We start from the raw sequence: 22,605 nt of genomic DNA on the forward strand, positions 1-22,605 counted from the left end.
CCTGCATTGGCAGGTGGTTTCTTATCCACTCTACCACCGGGGAAGTCCTAAATAATAGTTTAAAAATTTTTTTTTTTTGCTTCTAGTATTATGGGAAAATCATCCATCCATTCATTCAAGCCTCCTGCTGTGTTGCCCAACTTGGAAAATATCACCACTAATCACGACTCTTCTAATCAGTTAACTCTTGCTATGTAACAAGCCATTCCGACAGTTTGTTGCTTAAAAGAACAGCTGTTTGTTTAACTCATGATTCTGAAGATTGGCAGTTTACTCTGAGGTCCACTGGGCAATGCTTCTGATCTTGGCTGGGCTCCCTGATTTATAGACCAGCAGGGTGGCTGTACTTCTGGAGGTTGGTGGGGCTCTTCTAGATGAGCATGGGATGGACCACACATCTCTTATCCCCCTAGGGGATAGCCTGGACTTCCCAGAGCAGGGGCAGGTCTGAGAGAATGAGTGGGAGCATGCAGGCCTTTTCAGGCCATGGCTAGGAACTGACACATCACTTCTCCTGCATTCTGCTGGACAAAAAAAGTCACAATGCCAGCTCAGATTCAAGGGGAGAGAAAACAGGTTTCACCTCTTGATGGGAAGTATTGTAAGACCATATTGCAAAGGGCATGGATATGGCAAGGGGGTGGAAAGACAGTCCTTCTACCACAAATCTCTCTCCTCCACTCGCACATTGACTTATTCACCAAGTCCTTCTTGATTTCACCTCTTGGGTATTCGTTGTTTATGTTTCCCCTCACTACCACTGTCTTCATCTAGACATTTATCATTTTTGACCTTGACCTTGACAATAGCCTCCAAGCTGGCCTCCCTCCTTCTTTCTGGGTTCCCATCTCAGTAATGACTCATTCTGAAGCCAGAGTGACCCTTCAGAATCCTAAAGATGACCTTGTCCCAGTAATGAAAACTTTTCAGGATAGAGTTCAATTTCCGGAGTTTATCACCCACAGCTTTTCTCAATCAGGCCCCAAACTATCTCTCTTTTTCATAATTTTTTTTCTGAAATTTACCCTAATACCTTAGAGTTTGGTTTTATTTTTATTTTTCATGCTTGAGAGTCATCTGGATTCTTGAATCTGTGGCCTAGGATCTTTCTGGAAATTTCTCCAACATTATCTCTCAAACTGTGGCCTCTGCCTTATTCCCTGTTTCCTCACCTTCCAAGATGCCTTTAAAACATATGCTCTTTCTTCTCACTGTGTATTTCACTGTCTCTTGTGTACTTTTTTATCCTTTTGCTTTTTCATGTTACTTTCTGAATACTTTTTTCTAACTCATCTTCCACTTTACTAATTCTCTCTTTAGTTGCATCTCATTTGCTAGTTCACATGTTTATTAAGTTCTTAGCTTTTAATATTTCATTTATCATTCCTAGAAATTCTCCTTGGTGCTTTTTAAAATCTGCTTTGCCACTTTTCACAGCTTTTGGGTCCTTGCTGAAAATTTTCAGTTTAATTCTTTCAACACAGTAAACATAGTTGGTTTAGTGAGCATGTCTAATAATCTCCGTATCTCAAGTCAAGACTGTTTCTGTTGTGTATTGTCTCTGCCTCTTCCTCATTAATTCATTAATTTTATTTATATTTGGCTGCACTGGGTCTCTGTTGCTGTGCATGGGCTTTCTCTAGTTACGATGAGTAGAGGCTGCTCTTCACTGTGGTGTGAGGGCTTCTCACTGGGGTGGTTTCTCTTGTTGCAGAACAAGGCTCTAAGCACGTGGGCCTCAGCAGGTGCAGCGTGTGGGTTCAGTAGGTGAGTCACATGGGCCCTAGAGCTCGGGCTCAGTAGTTGTGTCATACGGCTTAGTTGGTCCAAGGCATGTGGGATCTTCCTGGACCAGAGACAGAGCCCACTCCCTCTGCACTGGCAGGCACATTCTTAACCCACCCCCCCTGCACTGGCAGGCACATTCTTAACCACTGGACCTCCAGGGAGGTCCCAGTTTCCGCCTCTTCTTGGAGTCTTATGTCTGTGTGTGACTGCTTCGATTGTGTGCTGGATATTGTGTTTGACAAATAGGTGCGAGAATAATTTCAGGTTAAGAATAATCTTTCCTTCAAAGAGGATTTTGTTTGCAACAGCCAGGCCAGTGTGGGCTTTTATCAATTTAGAACCACTGAATCCAATTTCAAAACTTGAAGCTCCCTGGACTCCTGAGATGACTTGGCACTGGCCTGCAAATCCAAATAAGGTGTAGGTTTACTTCCTATTCACCTTTAGGGGCCTCTGCTAAAGGCAGCAGTTTCTCAGTCTCCACTTCTGTAGGGCACAGACTTTGACCTCTTTCTCCTGAATCCTGCAAGGCTGCCAGAAGCATAGATCTGTTTCACAACTATTTTTTCCAGATTAGCAAATATCCTAAGTGCAAGAGGAGGTCTGAACACTGGGCTTACTTCTCTGCATCTTAACCTTTCACATGTCTTGCCTAACTCTTTTTGTTGTTGTTGTTAACTCTCTGATGCCTTCAGTTCCATTCAGTTCAGTTCAGTCGCTCAGTCGTGTCCGACTCTTTGCGACCCCATGGACTGCTGCACGCCAGGCCTCCCTGTCCACTGATGTCTTAAGAATGTTTTTAATGTTTTGTCCTCAGTGGGAGCTTTGGCCCAGCTACCTAGCCCACCCTGTCTGCCTCCTACCTCATATTCAGCCACTCCTCTCATCCCCTGCCACCACCACCCAGCCCCAGGCATATTAGAGATGACTTGCAGTTCCCCGGGTTACTCTTCTTTGTAGAGTCCCCACTCTCGAGGGTTCTGAGAAGCTAAGCTGTGTGCCTGTATCATGCAGCTGGTGGGATGAGACAGATTCTGGATGCCAAGCCAGAATTTAAACTCAGGCTCTTTGACTTAGGACCTAGATCGTATCCTCGCATGGCACTCCCTCCCAGGAGTCCTGAGGATAAAAGATGCTGTCCTGGGGGAACACAGTACTGTATTCTGATAGAAAAGTCTGCCCAGTCCCAACCTCACTCTGCCAGGAGTAAAAATGCCAATAGAAAGACATATTCAACAATGGTAGCTTTTTATTAAAAATTTTTTTTAAATTTTATATTGAGGTATAGCTGATTAACAATGTTGTGATAGTTTCAGGTGAACAGCGAAGAGACTCAACCATACATACACTCATATCCATTCTCCGAAACCCCGCTCCCATTCAGTCTGCCACGTAACACTGAGCAGAGTTCCATGCGCTCTACAGTAGGTCCTTGTTGATTATCCATTTTAAATATAGCAGTGCGTGTATGTCCATCCCAAATTCCCTAATTATCCCTTCCCCTCCTCCTTCCCCCTAGCAACAAGTTTGTTCTTCAAGTCTGTGAGTCTCTCTCTGTTTTGTAAGTTCTTTTGATCCATTTCTTTTTTTAGATTCCACACATAAGGGAAGTCGTATGATATTTCTCCTTCTCTGACCGACTGCACTCAGTATGTCAATCTGTGTGTCCATCCATGCTGCTACAAATGACGTTATTTCATAATTTTGAATGACTGAGTCATATCACATTGTATGTATGAACCACATCTTGTCTATCCAGTCCTCTGCCGATGAACTATGGTAGCTTTTATGATGATAACTCTTATGTCAAGCCCTCTGGAGAACTTGGTTCTAGAATGCCAGAGGGCTTCCCTGGTGGCTCAGTGGGTAAAGAATCTGCCTGCAGTGCGGGAGATGTGGGTTTGATTCCTGGGTTGGGAAGATCCCCTGGAGAAGGGAACAGCTACCCACTTCAGTATTCTGGCCTGGAGAATTCCATGGACAGAGGAGCCGGGCGGGCTACAGTCCATGGAGTCACAGAGCCGGAAGTGACTGAACGACTTTCACTTTCCCTGGTCATACATAGTGTAAATCTATGTCGTATTTATAATAGAATGCCAGAGCTAGAAGTGATCTTGGAGGTGAGCACGGCAGCTCCTCTTTCAGGCAGCAGTCCATTCTGCAATGTTGCGGAAAGCAGCTCCTGGCCTTGGCTTCCGTTTATTTGCACAATGAGATTCTCTCTTTATGTGTTCTCTTGGCTGCCCCTGCAAATGGAATTTGATTGGCTCCTCCTTACCAACCAGGTGGGGCCTCCTCATCCATTTGGAAGGTGCACGTGACCCTGTCTTTTCCCTCTAGGAGCTGGAGGCTCGAATACCAGAAGGGCAGCATCTCTTCAAAAACCTCCTTCGTCTCAGGCCAGCCAGCGAGTCCTCAGACGAGCTCGAGGATCTACGCTACCGGTGGATGCTGTACAAGTCCAAGCTCAAGGACTCCAGCCACCTGCTGGTAGGTGCTAAGGCTGCACAGGTCCCAGGCCCCCGGGGAGGCATAGCTCAGTCTGCATCCACTCCACCCCATACCTCGACAGACCAGACCAAGAGGATCACTCAGGGAGAGGCAATGGAGACTCATGGGTCCTAGGCACTTGATGTGCAATTTGTGATTTGGCCATTCTGCCACCCAGCGAGACTGAGTTCCAAGAACGACAGCTTTGCTCTATCAACCTGAAACCTCTATGTGCATCATCCCAGTTCAGTGCTCACAGGAGCCGTCCACCAGAGTAATTGCATCTCCAATTTCCAGAAGAGGGATGAGAATATGAGGAGTTAAAAACTCACCCGAGTTCACCTGGATAGCCAGGGACAGAGCCAGCAGCAAACACACCTTGATGGAGGCACGACACAGGGAACACTGGCGTGGGGGCTAGGATCCCTGGGATCTAGGCCGCCTCCTCCACTAACCTGCTTGTGGCATTGAGGAAGCACCTCCCCCTGGGGGACTCGTGCATGCTGTCCCTTCACTCGTGTCCGACTCTTTGTGACCCCATGGACTGTAGCCCACCAGGCTTCTCTGTCCATGGGATTCTCCAGGCAAGGATACTGGAGTGGGTTGCCATTTCCTTCTCCAGTAATAGCCTTTATTAAATGCTATATCCTCATTACAGCCCTATAGAGGAGGTACTATTATTATCCCCTGAGAACTGATAGGGAAACTGAGGCATGGAGGTTAGTCCAAGGAAAGGGTGGTTGGGATGGCCACTGAGGGCCCTTTAGGCCCGCAGACCCCAGACTCCAAGCTTTGGGGCTTCAGCTCTGCCAGCCCTGAAAGCAGCCGCGTCGTCGGCCACTAGGTGTCAGCCCAGCCCCAGCCAGGTCCGTGCGCCCGTGGCCTTGGCCCAGGCCTTCCCAGACAGGATCCCACCTGGGCCCCAAGTGCGTTAAAAAGCTCATTAAATTGAATCACCTGCTGGTTCAGCCTGTCCAGAGGACCAGAAGTCTTAAAGAAACACTCCCCTGACAAAATGAATATTCCATTACAGGCTCTGCTGGGATTTAAGTTTCACTCACTTAACTTCTTTTTTTTTTTTCTTTCCCCTTTTCCTCTCCTTCCCTAAAATAACAGACGCAGAGTCCTCCAGGGAAGCCGACTGGATTCCGAAAGGTACGGTGTCTGCCGTCTGCTCCACACGGGTAGAGGGCAGGGCGTCTGGAGGGTTGGTGCGTCTGGGATGCCGGGGCAGGACCCCTGGGCTTTCTGGAAGGTTCCATGAAAAATGTTCCTGGGGACTCAGTTCTGGGCTGCCCTGTGGTGGTCCTGGGGGTCCTTGTTCTGCAGGACACACAGCGTGTACTCAGCTGAGACGGGACGCAGGGGTATGAGCAAGGACACGGTTAGTGATTATGCTGTGACAACAGGCGTAAATCGGGCCGGTCCACAGAGACCTGGGCCATTCCAGGGCATTCGACCTCGCGGCCACCTGAGTAGTGGACGAGCATCTGGGGTTCATGGGGGCTGAAAGAGGAGTGGGGCTGTGCCAGTCATGTTCGACCAGCCGGTGTCTCCATCTGCCAGCCTCTGAGAAGTGCTCAGAGCCTCTCCCTGAGGGCTTGCCGGCCAGAGCCATGGCAGTAAAAAGAGCCATACTTACAGGAATAACGAGGAATAATGATTGTTACTATAAATGCTACGTGTTGACCATCCGCTCTGTGCCAGGAACTGTACCAGGTCGTGCCTAGGGCGTTTCACGTCACCGTCCCCCAGACATCCAGCAGGCATCATTACCACCGTGCTAGGCATGAGTGAAGCAGGAATGACAAGACCGCAGTGATGTGTTCGCTGGAGGCACACGGCTCCTGAGCGGTCTCTGCCTCAGACTCAAAGCCCACCCCTTGCCCTTCTGCACGGTGCCTTGGAGAAGGCATCCCTGGGCCTGGCAGCTCTCCCCACTTGTGGAACGGCCCAGTGTACACTGGCGTCCCTGGTGCCACCTTTTCTGAGAGCAGGCTTGCTTTGGAGGAGTTCCGGTTTGAAATTGTATTTGAGTGCTTTTGGACGCACGGGGTCTCGGTTGCTGTGTGCGAGCTTTCTCTAGTTGCAGCAGGCGGGGGCTGCTCTCGAGTTGCGGTGCGTGGGCTTCTCCTTGCAGTGGCGTCTGTTGTTCCGGATGGACACTAGGTACCTGGGCTTCAGGAGTCACAGCGCGTAGGCTCTGTAGTTGGGGTGCACGGGCTTGGTTGCTCTGCAGCACGTGGGATCTTCCAGACGAGGAATGGAACCCATGTCCCCTGCATTGGCAGGCCGAGTCTCATCCCCTGGACTACCAGCGAGGTCCTCTGAGACCGAGCTTGTTGTCCTGCCGAGCACTGGCTCATGACAACATAAGCCTCTGGCATGCTCTGCTCCCGAGAGCCCCAGGGCCTCGAGGTCTCTCTGGCCGTGGAGTCTGTGTTCCCAGGGGCTCTGCCCACCCAGGCGTCTTGGTCTCCTGCTGGTGTTCGTGTCTCCATCTGCAGTATAGTGTGTGTCCCCAGGACTGGACGGGGCAGTCACCAGACCAATGCTGTGCTCTGGGCCTGGCGTCCCCCAGTTTTGTGGCCTTGGGCAAGTTGCTTTGACTCTGGAGACTTTCTTTCCCCATCTGTAAAATGGAACTATCAATGCTGACTTTATTGACTTCATGAACGAATTTTGAAGATCAGGTGAACTGTTGTTCTTTCTTGAGAGGAGAGCCTGAAGCCCTAAATTAGTTTCCTCTAATTTAAAAGAGCAAAGGGCTTCTCATGAAGTAGGGGAGTGCATCAGGAAGGCTGGGTCACCACACAGCCCAGCCTGTGACTCCTGGTGGCACCTGAGGGCCCAGGGCCAGATGTCCAGGCTGCCTCCAGCTCTTGCCCTTTAAGCCCCACTCTGGTTGGGAGCCCCTGTCTAAGTAGCTCCCAGGCCAGAGTTCAGGAGGAGTCGTTTCTGGGTCCCCTGGTGTTTGTGAGTGGGGGCTTGCTTGGCTGGCTGACACCGGCCCTCCAGGGCAGGCTCCTGTCCCTGGCAGCCTGTCACCGGATTCATATGGACACAGCTCCATGTTCATTGGCTGTCTCCTCAGTCAATGACTCCTCAGTCACTGATTCGCTTCACAGATGTTTACTGAGCTCTGACTTTGTACTAAGCACTGATGCAAGTACCTGGGATAGATTACCAGAGCAAAGGCCTGCCAGGGTAGGCTTTGCATGCTAGTGGGATGGGCAGGGTGGAGAGGGGAATGGGAGAAAGGCTCTCCCTGCAGCTGGCATTGCCCAGCACAATAGCATGTTTTTGGCCAGGGAATGTCCAAGTATAGTAGTGGCTTGCGGTCTTGACAGCTACAGGTGTGTTTGTTTTTTTTAATAATTTTATTTATTTATTTTTGGCTGTGCTAGGTCTTCATTGGAGAAGGCAATGGCACCCCACTCCAGTACTTTTGCCTGGAAAATCCCATGGACAGAGGAGCCTGGTAGGCTGCAGTCCATGGGGTCGCTACTAGTCAGACACGACTGATCGACTTCACTTTCACTTTTCACGTTCATGCACTGGAGAAGGAAATGGCAACCCACTCCAGTGTTCTTGCCTGGAGAATCTCAGGGACAGGGGAGCCTGGTGGGCTGCCGTCTATGGGGTCGCACAGAGTCGGACACGACTGAAGCGACTCAGCAGCAGCAGCAGCAGCAGGTCTTCATTATGTGCAGACCACTCTCTAGTTGCTGTGTGCAGGCTTCTCATTGCAGGGCTTTCCCTGTTGCAAAGTACAGGCTCTAGGGCATGCGGGCTGCAGCAGCTGTGGCCCGTGGGCTCCAGAGCACAGGCTCAGTAGTCGTGGTGCATGGGCTTAGTTGCCCAGCGGCACATGGGGTCTTCCCCGATCAGGAATCAAACCTGCGTATCCTGCGCTGGCAGGTGGATTCTTTTGTCACTGGACCACCTGGGAAGCCGCAGATGCAGGGTTGATCTTATCTGTAGCTGGCAGATGTTGGACTCCGTTTCGTGGGCTATGCAAAGCGGGCAGGCTCTAAATGGCCCCTAAATCTGCTTATTCGGCTACATTTAAAATCAAACGGATGTGTGAAAGTTTTGAGTTTGGTGCTGGCTGGCTTTTGAGCTCTTGGGTCTCAGCTCCCTGTGAAGAAGCAAGCAACCCCAGAGGCCAATATTCAGAGGCCATCTGGGGCCCCTCTATATCACAGCTTGTTTAAGCACAGATTTCTGGGTTCCACCCCCAGAGTTTCTGGTGCGTTAGATCTGGGGTGCCCCGAGGATTTGCATTTCCAGCAAGGTCCCAGGTGATGCTGCTGCTGCTCCCCTGGGGACCAGACTCGGAGAACCGTTGCTTTATGCTCTCGATTTGCATCTGGGATCCACCATTAGTGTGTGTTCCCCTTTGCAAGGCTCTTAACCATGGTCTTCCAATGAATGAAATGCGGGTCCTCAGAACTAAGAGTTCTTTTAAACCAGAAGTTTCTGAATTGCTTCGTAAATGAGGACCTGGATGCTAGCAGACAATGTCCTGTTTCTCTTTCAGACGGAAGACGGCTAATGCCACTTCTGGGAGTGGAGATAGATGGGGATGGGGGCGGAATCCTCCCCTTGGTGAGGTTCTCATGTTGTTTGCCGGGCGGGGTGTGCATACACATGTGTGAAGGCGTGTACACATGTGCAGGTGTGCACAGACACATGCAGGTCTGACAGGTAGAAACTAGACACTGTCTTCTGGGCTTGTAATCTTGCCAACTTAAAAACATTTCGTATATTATTTTTAGTCCAAAGGGAAGGGGGGAAAAAAAAAATCCTGCTCCAAAGCTAATTATTTATGAGCCGTCGGCCCTCCACACTTTTTTTCTCTCTCTATGCCCCAAGCCACTGAAAGCTCCAGCTACGTCAGTGGCTTCAGCCTGCTTGTTTATATAAACAGAATAATTAAGATTTATTAAACTTGCAGCTGCCTACACACTTGCCAGCTTCGTGCCACCGGATATGTCTGCCTACAGCTTTCAGACACATGAAAGGTCAATTGCTTTTTGAGTTGTGATTGGGCTGTGAGTCAACTGAACTCCTGCCTTGGTGCAGGGAAGCGGTCCTACCTGAGTCAGCCTTCGAGTTGAGGAGTGGATTTGCCAATGTTTGCGTTTACCGGGGTGAACTAGGCAGGGTCACAGGCCCATGTGCAGGTGTGGAGAGCAGATGCCATTATGCATGCCATGCTGTGGACTCTGGGAGGTGGGTCCAGATGGAGAGAGACTGAAGAGTGACATTTTATTCACTGGCCCATATTTCACAGATTTTAAGACTCATAGTTTTTCACGTTTTCACATCTTTGAAGTTGCCGTTGTTAGTCACTCAGTTGTGTCCGACTCTTTGCAACCCCGTGGACTGTAGCCTGCCACGCTCCTCTGTCCATGGGATTCTCCAGGCAAGAGTACTGGAGTGGGTCAGGGGACCTTCCTGACCTAGGGATCAAGCTGGGCCTTCCGCCTTGCCTGTGGGTTCTTTACCATCTGAGCCACCAGGGAAGCCTTTCCTCTTATGGTCCAGGAAGGACTGGAATTTGCTTTCCTCTGCCACCCAGAACACTCTCCACCTAAGGTTTCTTTAAATTAAAATCTCTTTTTGAGGGTCGGATTTTGGAGGTTTTTTTTGGCTGCACCATGCAGCATGTGGAATCTCAGTTCCCCAACCAGAGATGGAACCCCCGCCCCTGCAATGGCAGCAGGGAGTCTTAACCACTGGACCACCAGGGACGTCCCGCGGTTGTGTTTTGTTTTGCTTTCCTTTGGACCACACCGATTGTGCCAATTTAGACGACCCAGCTCTGGGAGCTCTGGCCTCCCGTTCAAGTTCTCAGGACAGAGTTTTGTTTCTCGCCCTCTCCAGGTGCCAAGATAAGACCTAGGATTTCCTTGTTTCCCATTTCAGTGTGGGGGAGATTAGCCCTCGGTTTCCCTGGCCCTGAAGGTGCAGCCCTGCGGTGCCCCCGCCTTATGTGGGGTCTCCAATCAGATGCTCCATCTTCACTGTTCGGTTTTTTTCTTCCTTCAGTTCAGTTCAGTCAGTTCAGTCGCTCAGTTGTGTCTGACTCTTTGCGACCCCATGAATCGCAGCACGCCAGGCCTCCCTGTCCATCATCAACTCCCGGAGTTCACTCAAACTTACGTCCATCAAGTCGGTGATGCCATCCAGCCATCTCATCCTTGGTCGTCCCCTTCTCCTCCCGCCCCCAATCCCTCCCAGCGTCAGGGTCTTTTCCGGTGAGTCAACTCTTCACATGAGGTGGCCAAAGTATTGGAGTTTCAGCTTTAGCATCATTCCTTCCAAAGAACACCCAGGACTGATCTCCTTTAGGATGGACTGGTTGGATCTCCTTGCAGTCCAAGGGACCTTCAAGAGTCTTCTCCAACACCACAGTTCAAACGCATCAATTCTTCGGCACTCAGCCTTCTTTACAGTCCAACTCTCACATCCATACATGACCACTGGAAAAACCATAGCCTTGACTTAGTGGTATATAAAATAATAGTGCTCCTCACAATGAGCCTGGTAGAGCAGATGGACTATTGTAATACCACATCTAGGAAAGCAAGCACCAGGGCTTTCCTTGTTAGGCAATAACTTTCTCTCACAATAAGTGCAGTGTTGTTGTTTTTTAAAAAATATATTTATTTATGCTGGAGAAGACTCTTGAGAGCCCTTGGACAGCAAGGAGATCAAACCAGTCAATCCTAAAGGAAATCAACTCTGAATATTCATTGGAAGGACTGATGCTGAAGCTGAAGCTCCAGTACTTTGGCCACCTCATGCAAAGAGCTGACTCATTAGAAAAGACCCTGATGCTAGGAAAGATTGAAGGTGGGCGGAAGGAGAAGGGGATGACAGAGGAAGAGATGGTTGGATGGCATAACCGACTCAACGGATATGAATTTGAGCAAGCTCTGGGAGATAGTGAAAGACAGGGAAGCCTGGCGTGCTGCAGTCCCTGGGGTCACAAAGAGTTGGACACAACATAGTGACTGAACAAGGACAATTTATTTATGTCTCTTTTGGGTGTCAGTTGTAGTGTACAGTTGAGGTGCTCAAGCTCAGTAGTTGGGCTGCACAGGCTTATTTGTTACCCCATGGCATGTGGGATCTTAGTTTCCTGACCAGGGATGAACCCAAATCCCCTGCATTGGAAGGTGGGTTCTTAACCACTGGACCACTAGGGAAGTCCCTGTTATGATGTTTTAAAAATCAGCATTATTGGGACTTCCTTTGTGGTCCAGTGGCTAAGACTTTGCACTCCCAGTGCAGAGATTTGGTCCCTGGTCAGGAAACTAGGTTCCCCATGGTGCAACTAAGATCTGGGGCAGCCAAATAAATTAAAAAATTAAAGAAAAAATCACCATTATTAACTGGAGTTCCTGGTTAACATTAGGGGGCACTTTTTGGGTTGCATATCCTATGGGTTTTGACAAGTGCGTAGTGACATTGCAGATGAGTGTCACCGCCTTACCCTCCTCCCCAGTGCTTCCTTGTTACCCCTCTGCCCTTCCCCAGAGCCCCTAGCAACCACTGATCTTGTTACTTCTTTCATTCAGCAACATGCACTTGAGTTTCCTCCGTGTCTTTTTGCAGCTAATATTTCATTTCCTTTTACCACTGAATGACATCCCTCTGTGGGGATGTACCATTCACAGTCTTTTATAGCCTTTTCCCCTCAGTCCAGGATCCAGTCTAGGATCACACATTACATTCAGTCATCACACTTCTTTAGTTGCCTCTCCTGGGACCGGTCCTCGGTTTTTCTTGACCTTGACCTTCTTGAGTATAGGCCAGATATTTTATAGAATGTCCCTCAGGTTTTGGGTTTCTGGGGTGTTTCCTTGTTGTGAGTTTCTGGAAAGAATATTCTAGAAGTGATGCTGTGTTCTTAGTGCATCTTATTGGGAGAGTGCAATTTCGATCCACCCACCTCAGGACTGCAGATGCTAACTTGGATCATGTGACTAAGGCGGTAGCTGCAGGGATTTCTCACCTGTGAAGCTGCTCTCATTTCTTTTGTAATTAATGAGTCCTAACTGCTCAGCGACCCTGGAAATACAACACCTCTTTCTTAACGGTCGCATCCTCCAGCTTCCCCTGGGCCTCTTTCCCTCCCATGACTCACTCTTTCCCTGATGGTTCCTTCCTGCCAGCTTTAGTCCCCGACTCTAGACCTCTCACACTCTGATCCATTTCTTGTCCAGGTCCCTCCTTCCAGCTTCAGTCCCAAGGCCCAAACCCGAAGGGCAACAACTTGAGAGACTGCTCAGATTCAGCTTGTCTGAAGCTGACCTCACTGTGTTCCCTGCGTCCAACCAAACCCTGGTCTCCATATAAGCAAAGCATCCTGATCACACAGTCTTCCAAGCTGGATGCCTCTGGATCACCCTGGACCATCACTGACCTTAGTTCTGTCCTAGACGCAGAAGAACCTGGATGGTGCATGGATGTCAGATGAGGAAAGATGAGGGGAAGGAAAGGCAGGGAAGGGAGCTTGTGTCCATATATCTCCTGCTGAGTGGGGCTCCATTTTCGCTTGAGTAATGACAAGAGCACCCCTCACTCCAATTGTTTCACCCAGAGGTTCTTCTCATCGATTAACCAAACTGCCTCCAAAAGGCCAGCTCAGATGGTCTCACCGCCATCTGGTAAAAAACCAATTCATGCGGGCAAACTCAGTTGCTCAGTCATGTCCGACCCTTTGCAGCCCCGTGGACTGTAGCCTGCCAAGCTCCTTTGTCGATGTCCATGGGATTTTCCTAGGCAGGAATACTAGAGTGGGTTGCTGTTTGCACCTCCAGGGGATCGTCCTGACGATCACCCTGCACCCAAATCTTCTGCCTCTCCAGCATTGGCAAGCAGATTCTATGTCACTGCACTTCCCGGGACTCCCCAAAACCAAGCCAGGGGGCTGGAATAACACAGTTCTGTGGCCTCACCATCACATGCAGAGCTGCCCCGGGGAGGAAACAATGTTAACTCAGCCCCACCCAGCCACTACCATTCTGTCCCTGCGTGGGAGCTCTCCGCAGCCTCTGAGCACTCCTGGGAAGTGAGTTTGGGCTCTAACTCAGCGCTTTGGCACCGAGAACATAGTGAAGAAGATATTCAAATTGTGTGGGTGGAGCCCAGCCTGGGATCTGTGATGCCCTCAGACTCCCTGGAGCATCAGGGAGATGCCCCTTCTGGGTTCTAGAGGAAACCCAGAGAGGGGAAGCCAGCCAGCTTGTGGCTCTGCCTCAGTGAGAAGGACCTTGAGGGACGGAGCTCATTGCTAAGTGAGAGTTAGTGATGGCCACTGGTGGGGCCCATCTTGAATTGCCAGAGAAAAGCTGGCCCCTGCCCTTCACCTTGAGCTCTTGGCACTGGTCTGGAGGCATCTTTGAGCTGGAGAGTGAGGCCCAACCAGCTCCCGGGAAAAACCCCGAAAGCCCAAGTGGTGATGCCACGTGACTTTCACACTCAGGGCCCCAGGTCAGGGGCCCCGCTTCAACGGCGGCCCAGGAGGACTTTGGTCATAGTCACTGCTATTTTAAGAATTCATTCACTCATGCATTTCTGTCTTTGCTGGATCTGTATTGCTTTGCGTGGGCTTTCTCTAGTTGCAGCAGGCGGGGGCTACTGTTCGCTGTGGGGCACGGCCTTCTCACGGCAGGGGCTTCTCTTGTTGAGCACAGGCTCTAGAGCGTGGGCTCAGTAGTCATGGTGCATGGGCTGAGCTGCCCCACAGCACGTTGGCTCTTCCTGGATCAGGGATCAAACCTGTGTTCCCTGCATTGGCAGGTAGGCGCCTAACCACTGGACCTCCAGGGTAGTCCTTGCTGCTGTTTCTTATGAGAAAGTGCCATGTAGGGTGGTAGAAGGAGCCATGCTGACGATTTGAGCCTGTCCCTGTGACCTTGGGCTGCTTATTTCCCGTGGACTCAGTTTCTTCCTCTGAGAAGCAGCAGCTCAGGAAATCCGCGAGCGTGGAGGTGAGCTGAATGCGGGGCTGGAGCATGCTTGGTGTTGTTCATTAACATGTGGAGTCCAAATGTTCTGGGGGAGCCATCGGGATGGTGCAGACAGTTCACAGACAGATCAGAGAGTGTGTGCCTGGTCACATCATGGCACCAAGGGAGGAGCAGACAATCAGACGCCCAGGAAGGGAAAGAGCCTTTTATTTCATTAATTGAGCAGATGTTTACCGAACATTACTGCGGATACAGCAGTGAATCAAACTAGTGTAGACCCTGCTCCAAGGAGTGAAGGGGAACACAGACTTTGAAATCAGTAACCCAAAGGAAAGGTGTTGATCCATGAGAATATGTAAAGGGGATTTTTTTGGTTTAGAGGCAGGGAAGTTCTCTCTGAGGAAGCGACTCACAAATTGAGATTAGAATAAACAGTAGGAGTGAGCTAGATGCACTGGAGAAAGAAAGGAAATGGGTCTTCCAGCGGAAAGTATAAGCTTTGCAAAGGCCCTGTGGTCAGAGGATGTGAGGGCCTTTAAGGGACCAAGAGCGGGTGTTTAGGAAGAGCAGTGTTTTCCTCTCTGATGGGGCCGAGGAGGCTGATGGTATCTGGTCTTTGGAACCTGGGTGCAGGGGAAGCTTAGGGGGCTTGTAGAAGCCACCCATCTGCCCTGGGTCCCAGCAGTTGGAGGAGGAAAGGAATGAGTATTTGCCAAGCACCAACTATGCATGTGAATGTAGCCTGTGCTCCCTCATTTATCCTTGTGATTCTGGTAGGCAGGTGTCAGGCTCCCTTTGCCTCAGTAGAAGGCTCTGAGGCTCAGAGAGGCTGAGTGACTTGTCCTAGGTCACCCAGCTAGGAAGTGACAGGGCCAGGGTTAGAACCCAGGACTCCAAATCATTTCTTTCCCCCACATCCTTTTTCATCAATGGCAGAAGATTCAATCACCCTTACTGTGATAAATTCTTCCTGCCAGGATTCCTCAAAACTCTAGAGCCCCGGGTTCATGGGAGATATTAAAGGACTCAAGCATTTAATCACCCTCTGTAATATGATGGGTTCCCTCCCCACCACCACATGCTGTCGACCCTCTACTTCCACCCACTAAGTGGTGGGGAGCATCCTGAGGAAGCCCCTTCTCTCTTTGTTTTGTTGTGGTTCAGCTGCTCAGTCATGTCTGTCTCTTTGTGACCCCCTGGATTGCAGCATGTCAGGCTTCCCTGTCCTTCACCATCTCCTAGAGTTTGCTCAGACTCACATCCATTGAATCAGTGATGTCATCCAACCATCTCATGCTCCGTCTTCAATCTTTCTTCTCCTGCCTTCAATCTTTCCCAGCACCAAGGTCTTTTCCAATGAGTTGGCTCGTCGCATCAGGTGACCAAAGTATTGCAGCTTCAGCATCAGTCTTTCCAATGAATATTCAGGGCTGATTTCCTTTATTTATCTTTGGCTGCATCGGGTCTTAGTTGCAGCCTGCAGGATCCTTTGTTGGAGCACGTGGGCTTCTCTCTAGCTGTGGCCCGCGGGCTCCAGAGCACACGGGCTCAGCCGTTGCCACACATGGGCTTGGTCATGTGTGAGATCCTAGTTCCCTGACCAGCGATTGAACCGCATCCCGCTGTGTTAGAAGGCAGATTCTAACCACTGGATCTCCAGGGAAGTTTTGGCCCCTTCTCTCTGTGGATAGTTGTAACTGCACAGAATACACGTAGTACTTTCTATGGGGAAACTCAGGCACAGAGAATCTCCCAGATCTGAGAAGAGCTGAGATTGTCAATTTCTTTGTTGGCTTCTTAGACAGTAGTTCATGCCTATTTATGTGTGTGTGCACGCACATATCTGTTTTCTAAGCATGTGATAATACTATTAAAACGTGCCTTCTATTTTAAAGGGGTTTTTAGAATCCAGGTCCCTCAAAGTGAAGATGTGAGGTCTAAGTGAATAGACGGCGGGCAGCAGGAGTCCTTGAAAAAGACCACTCCTTGTCATCACTTGTAAATGCAAGAGAACTTTGGGCCTTCAAAGACATTTGCCCCAGAGGATTGTGGCCAAGACACAACTCTTCATTACATAAGCAAAGTAGTAGCTCTGAGCATGGTGAGGCGAACAGAAATAGGACCCTTAGACACAGACCTCCACTGACTGCTAAGTCACTTCAGTCATGTCTGACTCTTTGTGACCCTGCGGGCTGTAGCCCGCCAGGCTCCTCTCTGTCCATGGGGTTCTCCAGGCAAGAATACTGGATTGGGTTTCCGTTTCCTTCTCCAGGGGTTCTTCCCGACCCAGGGATTGAACCCAGGTCTCTTATGTCTCCTGCATTGGCAGGCGGGTTCTTTACCACTAACGCCACCTGGGAAGTCCCCCTCTACAGGGGAGACCACTAATTACAGGTTTTCAATTGTAGTGTGAACCTAGGTTAGGGTGTACCTGCGTCTCACCCTCTTTCGCTCTCCTGGGTGGGTCAGAGATTTGGAGTCGGGCAAAGTCAGCATGAAATGTCAAGCAGTCAAGTTAGAGCACTCATAGACTGAGGCATCAGTAGGTGAGCCCCGTCGAGGGAAGGGTCAAGCGCACTTGGCAGCCAGGTCTGACCCCGCCTGGCAGCTATGGGAAAGTCTGCCTCCTCCGTGGACATCATTCAGCTGTTTAAATGACGTATTACACACACATACACACACACTCCTGAAGTCACTGCTGAGATAAACCCAGCCAGAAGTGCTTCTCCGTTGTGTGGGTTATAGGAAGTCTATTTTTTTTACAAAATCAGTGCCTGGGATCTTTGGTGAGTGAGAACACCCGAAGCTGGAGACATAGGGTCAAGTGTGATCAACCTGGAGGAGATAGCTGGGACAGGAGAGTGGGTGAGATCATTCAGGCATGAGGGAGAAAGACAGAAGTGCTCAGGTCAGAACATCCCAGGAACACCTGCGTATTCCTGTTACCATCATGCCCACCACCACCACCACCATCATCACTGCCATCATCCTCACCAGAATCACCATCACTATCATCAGCATTGTTCTCATCAGCATCATCACCATCACTGATATCACGTTCCATCATCACCGTCAACACACGTACCATCATCACCCTCACCGTCACTGTCGTCACCTCCTCACCACTATCAACATCCTCATCCTCATCCTCCTCATGACCAACATCAGTACCATCATTATCACTAGACTTGGTACCCTGGAAAATGACTCTGGTTCCTCTCGGAGCTAGTAGATATATTCTATAATAATAGCACTAGTCATAAGATCATATATACTTTTTAATTGGTGTATAATTATACTTTGCATCCTCGCCAAAACCTGGAAAATAGAGGTACATGTTTAATCCCCATTTTTCAGAGAAGGAAGCTGAGGCTCAGAGAAGTTCCTGACTTGCCCAAAGGCACATAGCTATTGTGGAACAGTCTGCACTGGAGCCTAGATGGCCGAGTTCCTGAGAGCCGGGCTCCTGCCCTGCACCATGCTGTTCCTTGACGGTGGGGCCTCCACTTTATTGAGTGGACAGCTGTTGGCCCTGCATGCCCATGAAGCTGCAACTCAGCCAGTCCCTCGAGAATTTGGATAATATCCTTTGGCTGCTTTCATGGATATTTGTGCAAAGAAGCCTGTTAGGTATTTGGACATGTGAGGGTGTTGATGATGAGGATGGTGATGAGGAGCAAGGAGAGGGAGGAAAAGAAGAAAGAGGGGGAGAAAGAGAAGATAAAGAAATGGTGATGGCGAACCCGATGATGAGCCTGGTGGCAACGACGGTGCTGGTGGTGGTCAGGGCGGTGATGCTGATCGTAATGATGAGCCTGGCGGTGCCGGTGGTGGTCAGGGTGATGATGCTGATCGTAATGATGAGCCTGGCGGTGCTGGTGGTGGTCAGGGTGATGATGCTGATCGTAATGATGAGCCTGGAGGTGCTGGTGTTGGTCAGGGCGGTGATGCTGATTGTAATGATGAGGCTGGAGGTGCTGGCGGTCAGGGTGGTGATGCTGATCGTAATGATGATTATGGTGATGCTGGTGTTGGTCAGGGTGGTGATGCTGATCGTAATGATGAGCCTGGCGGTGCTGGCGGTCAGGGTGGTAATGCTGATCGTAATGATGATTATGGTGGTGCTGGTGTTGGTCAGGGTGATGCTGCTGATTGTAATGATGATTATGGTGGTACCAGTGGTGGTCAGGGTGGTGATGCTGATCGTAATAATGAGCCTGGAGGTGCTGGCAGTCAGGGTGGTGATGCTGATCGTAATGATGATTGTGGTGGTGCTGGTGTTGGTCAAGGTGATGATGCTGATCGTAATGATGAGCCTGGCGGTGCCGGTGGTGGTCAGGGTGGTGATGCTGATCGTAATGATGAGCCTGGAGGTGCTGGCGGTCAGGGTGGTAATGCTGATCGTAATGATGATTAGGGTGGTTCTGGTGTTGGTCAGGGTGATGCTGCTGATCGTAATGATAATTATGGTGGTGCTGGTGTTGGTCAGGGTGGTGATGCTGATCGTAATGATGAGCCTGGCGGTGCTGGCAGTCAGGGTGGTGATGCTGATCGTAATGATGAGCCTGGTGGTGCTGGTGGTGATCGTGATTTAGACAGTGGCAATAATTTTTGTGTTTTTTTATTGTTATTTTTTAGAACTTTTCTGTTAACAGCTGACTTTTGCCCCTTTGAGTGTGTCTTGTGTAACAGATGAGGGGACAGCCTCCTTTCCCCAGCAACCCATTTTTCCTAGGAAGAGGGGGGCTCTGCAGGGGGCATACGGTGAGCTCAGAGGGACACTGGCTATCCGAGGCCAACTGGGGCCCTGCAGGGCTGCTGTATGGTCTTGCCTGGGAGGGATTCTGACATAGAGGTCTTTAGTCGTAACCCTGCATCACCTCATTGGCCAAACACATACACCAAAGATGGTGACTATAGTAATGATGCATAATAATAAAGGCAGCAGCTTTGAGTCCCTACTGTGTGCCTGGCTCGGTTTCATTGAATCCTCGCTACAACTCTGTCAGGTAGGTCCCATTATTCTTCCTGTTTATAGAGGAGAAATCTGAAGTTTAGTGAGGTTGAATGACCTTCTTCAGATTCACACCCAGGATTCTTATAAACCAGGCAAAGATTAATGTGACAACAGACAAAGCCTGTGACTCTTTTATCCTCTTCCTCTCTTGCCTTGAGTGGTTTGAGAAAACTAGAGATCTTTGTTTCTGGGAGAACGGACATTAGCCCCACTTCACAGATGGAAAAACTGAGGCCGGGTACAGTTGTAGAGTCAGTCCGGAGCCAGTGAGGCCCCTCATGTCATCTGGGGGCCTTCCCCTCCCTGAGGCCCCCATGGCGAGCCCCGAGCCCCCAGCGCTGAGCCCGCTCACATCTTCCACTCTGGTTTTGCAGGCCGCGCGGTGGCGAGGGTTCGGCTCTCTCTGCCGGAAGGTGTGCTGCGTGGCGCTCCCCCTGCAGCTGCTGCTGCTGCTCTTCCTGCTGCTGCTCTTCCTGCTCCCGGTCGGGGAAGAGAACCGCAGCTGCTTCCTGGCCAACAACTTTGCCCGCTCCCTCACGCTCATGCTCCGCTACGATGGCCCTCCGCCCACCTAGCCCCCTTCCCCCACCGTGGGCACTCGGGGGATGCTCTTCTCCAAACCTCCAGATGCCCCAGCCTCCTCTGGAGGATGCTGGGGGACCTGGAAACAGAGGCAAGCCAGAGGCCGCTGGGCTGCATCCATGTAAATACTATATCGATGTTCTCAGAACAAAATTACTTTTTTATACAGCGTTGTCTCAGTCTATTTATACTAAATGTGTACTACACATATAATGCATAGCCATTTTTTTAATATGCTCTGTATGTAAATGCTCAGTATGTATCACTTCACATATGACCTCTATTTGTCATTGGGAAAATTCCCAACAGTGTTTTTGTCCAGTGGGATCTTGTAGCATTTAGGCCTTGGTCTGCAGTTAGCCCTGGAAAGCAGGAACAAGAACGTGTCGCTTGTATGGCCGTCTCCTATCCAGAAACCAAGCCCCACGTCCAGATGTTCATGAAGAGGACTCTGAGCCGTCGACACAGAAGAACAGCGCTGGCCCTCGCTCAGAGCCCAGTGACTCTCGGTCTAGGCACAGTCAGAACAGCCGTGCTCATCTAGACTTCAGAGTGACCGCAGACTAGATGCTGTGGATGAGAAGCAGAAAAAGGGCTGATTCTGGGCTGGCCCAGAAGTGAAAAATGGCAGCTGACAGAGTGAAATTAATAGAGGAAAGAAGAACTCCAAAGAGCAAACCCAGAGCTAAGAAAAGCACAGCAGAAGGGGGACCTCGGGGAGCGTGAATAGCGCAGACAGTGAGGAAGGTCCATGGTCTGAGTCTTCAGGGAATGGTTAGGTCACGCTGCCCGTGTTCTCTGCTCTGCTTGGGAATAAAATGAAGGAGAAGAGCCTGTTAAGATTCCCACATGGAAGGATAAGCACGCTGTCTGTAGCGCCCAGGTGCCTGACAGTGCCGGAAAGATGTGTTACCTCCATCGCGCCGGGGCTGAGTTTTTCATCGTCTATGGCTCTGGCTGAAGGGACAGAGGGAAGCATCTGACCCACCAGGGATCAGAGATCGGGGGTCCAAGACAGAGAGGAGGGGTCATCCGCAGAGCTCAGCCAGTCTGGAGGGCTCTCTCCTCCTCCCGGAAGGGACTTTGGAGAGAGCTGGGTCCTCTGGGCCACGAATGTCCCACACAGGTGCCCACAAGGGGCGCAGGGTCTAGATGCCCCAAACCAGGCCCTCTCTGCAAGGGCTTGGCAGTCGGGCCCATGAGCCACCTTGGCCTTGAGGCTGGAAATATTGAATTAGCCAAAAAGTTCATTCGGGTTGTCTGTCACATCTTATAGAAAAACCCGAACGAACTTTTGGGCCAACCCAATACATCCCTTCCTCCCCTAGGGAGTTCTGGAACGGTTCCCAAGTGTTTCATAACTGGATCCTATTTTCCCCAAATCAACACTAAAGTTTCCTTTTTTAAAAAATGCTTAGTGCCCACTCTTTACCAATTGATTTTGTCTGTTCAGCTATGCATCGGAGACCAAGAGGGTCCTCAGGCCTTTGAAATCAGTGTCACAGACCCAGAAAGGCCTTTACACAGAGGGGAAGCTGAAGACCCCGGAGGGTCTAGGCCCCCAGCACTGTGCCCCCCTCCCCCACACTGCCCTCTGGGCCTCGAAGGCCCAGCCTGCTCAGGGTTCTCGGCTCAGTGACCCAGGCTCCCTGTAACTGGGAAGAGCTGGACACTCACGGGGCAGGAAACCAGGGTCGCAGAGAGGAGACCTCCAGGCCGACGTAGAAAGTGAGCTTTCCTCCAGATATTCAGAGACCAAGCCACAAGGCCATTCTCCACAGGAGGCGGCTTTCCTGGAAAATCTGGGGCTGCGTGAACCAAAACCTCGGGCCCAGGTGGCTGAGCCCAGATGCTCACTGGGTTGAGTCAGTCCAGCCTGAGAAGGTCAGCGCTGTGGCGGGGCCTTTGAACATCTCCACGCAGGCAGAGGCCCAGAGAGGGGAAGCAACTTACCCCAGAGCCACACAGCGGCGGCGGCTAAGGCCAGAGCCGATCCCGGTCACTTCTGCCTCTGGGTAGTGCCCGGCTCACTGCCGCGCCCCACCAAATCTGTAACTTCAAACAGGCTCGAGTGACATGAATTCAGTTGGGTCACGTGTCCTACATGTCAGGGAGGGAGAATCTGTAATGTGTCAGCTGGCGGGAGGAAATGAACGTATATTTTTTAAACTTTGATACCATAGAGCTTGTTTGAATAACTTTTTTTTTAAAAAAGAGAATTGATATTTTCATTACTTTCATATAAAGACAGTTGTGATATGACGTAACCATTGTGCACTGGTGCTTCTCAAGTGTCATCTCTTTTGCTTAAAAGTAGGTGCAGATAATTATGAATTTTATGACGTTCTAGCTTCCTGAGGACCAACCTCAAAGAGCTTTCACGTGCCTTTTGAGAAGGGTGTCGCGGTGGGACCTTCGTGTGTTTATTTTTGTCTGTCCCCTGGAGGGTGAGAGGTGGTAAGACGGGTCAAGTTCCCTGCCCAGCCCGGTGGTGTGTGTCTGTGTGTCTGTGTGTGTGCGTGCACACGTGCAGTGTGTGTAAGAGACAGAGACAGGGAGAGAGGAAGGGAGAAAGAGAGAGACACAATGATGGAGAGAGATAGAGAGGGGGAGAGAGAGATGAGGAAGAGGAAGAAGAAGGGGGGAGGGAAGGGGAGGGAAGGAAGACAAACACAGGAGAGCCTGATCAAAGCTGCCGCTACCCTCCTTAGCTGTCTCTCTATCCCCTGATGCGGGGCT

General features: G+C 50.4%; 1 protein-coding gene across 1 annotated transcript in view; it reads left to right on the forward strand.

Annotated features, from left to right (window-relative positions):
* SYNE3 (spectrin repeat containing nuclear envelope family member 3) overlaps window positions 1–22,129 on the forward strand; it is a 106,466-nt gene extending 84,337 nt beyond the window's left edge. Inside the window, exons 16-18 of the mRNA XM_040257092.1 lie at window positions 4,129–4,278; window positions 5,395–5,433; window positions 19,659–22,129. Coding sequence (XP_040113026.1) covers window positions 4,129–4,278; window positions 5,395–5,433; window positions 19,659–19,859 — 390 coding nt within the window. The 3' untranslated portion in view covers window positions 19,860–22,129. The remainder of the gene's footprint in view (window positions 1–4,128; window positions 4,279–5,394; window positions 5,434–19,658) is intronic.
* Window positions 22,130–22,605: the final 476 nt, after the last annotated feature.

This window comes from Oryx dammah, unplaced genomic scaffold, assembly GCF_014754425.2.
Source record: "Oryx dammah isolate SB20612 unplaced genomic scaffold, SCBI_Odam_1.1 HiC_scaffold_16, whole genome shotgun sequence".
Taxonomy (NCBI): domain Eukaryota; kingdom Metazoa; phylum Chordata; class Mammalia; order Artiodactyla; family Bovidae; genus Oryx; species Oryx dammah.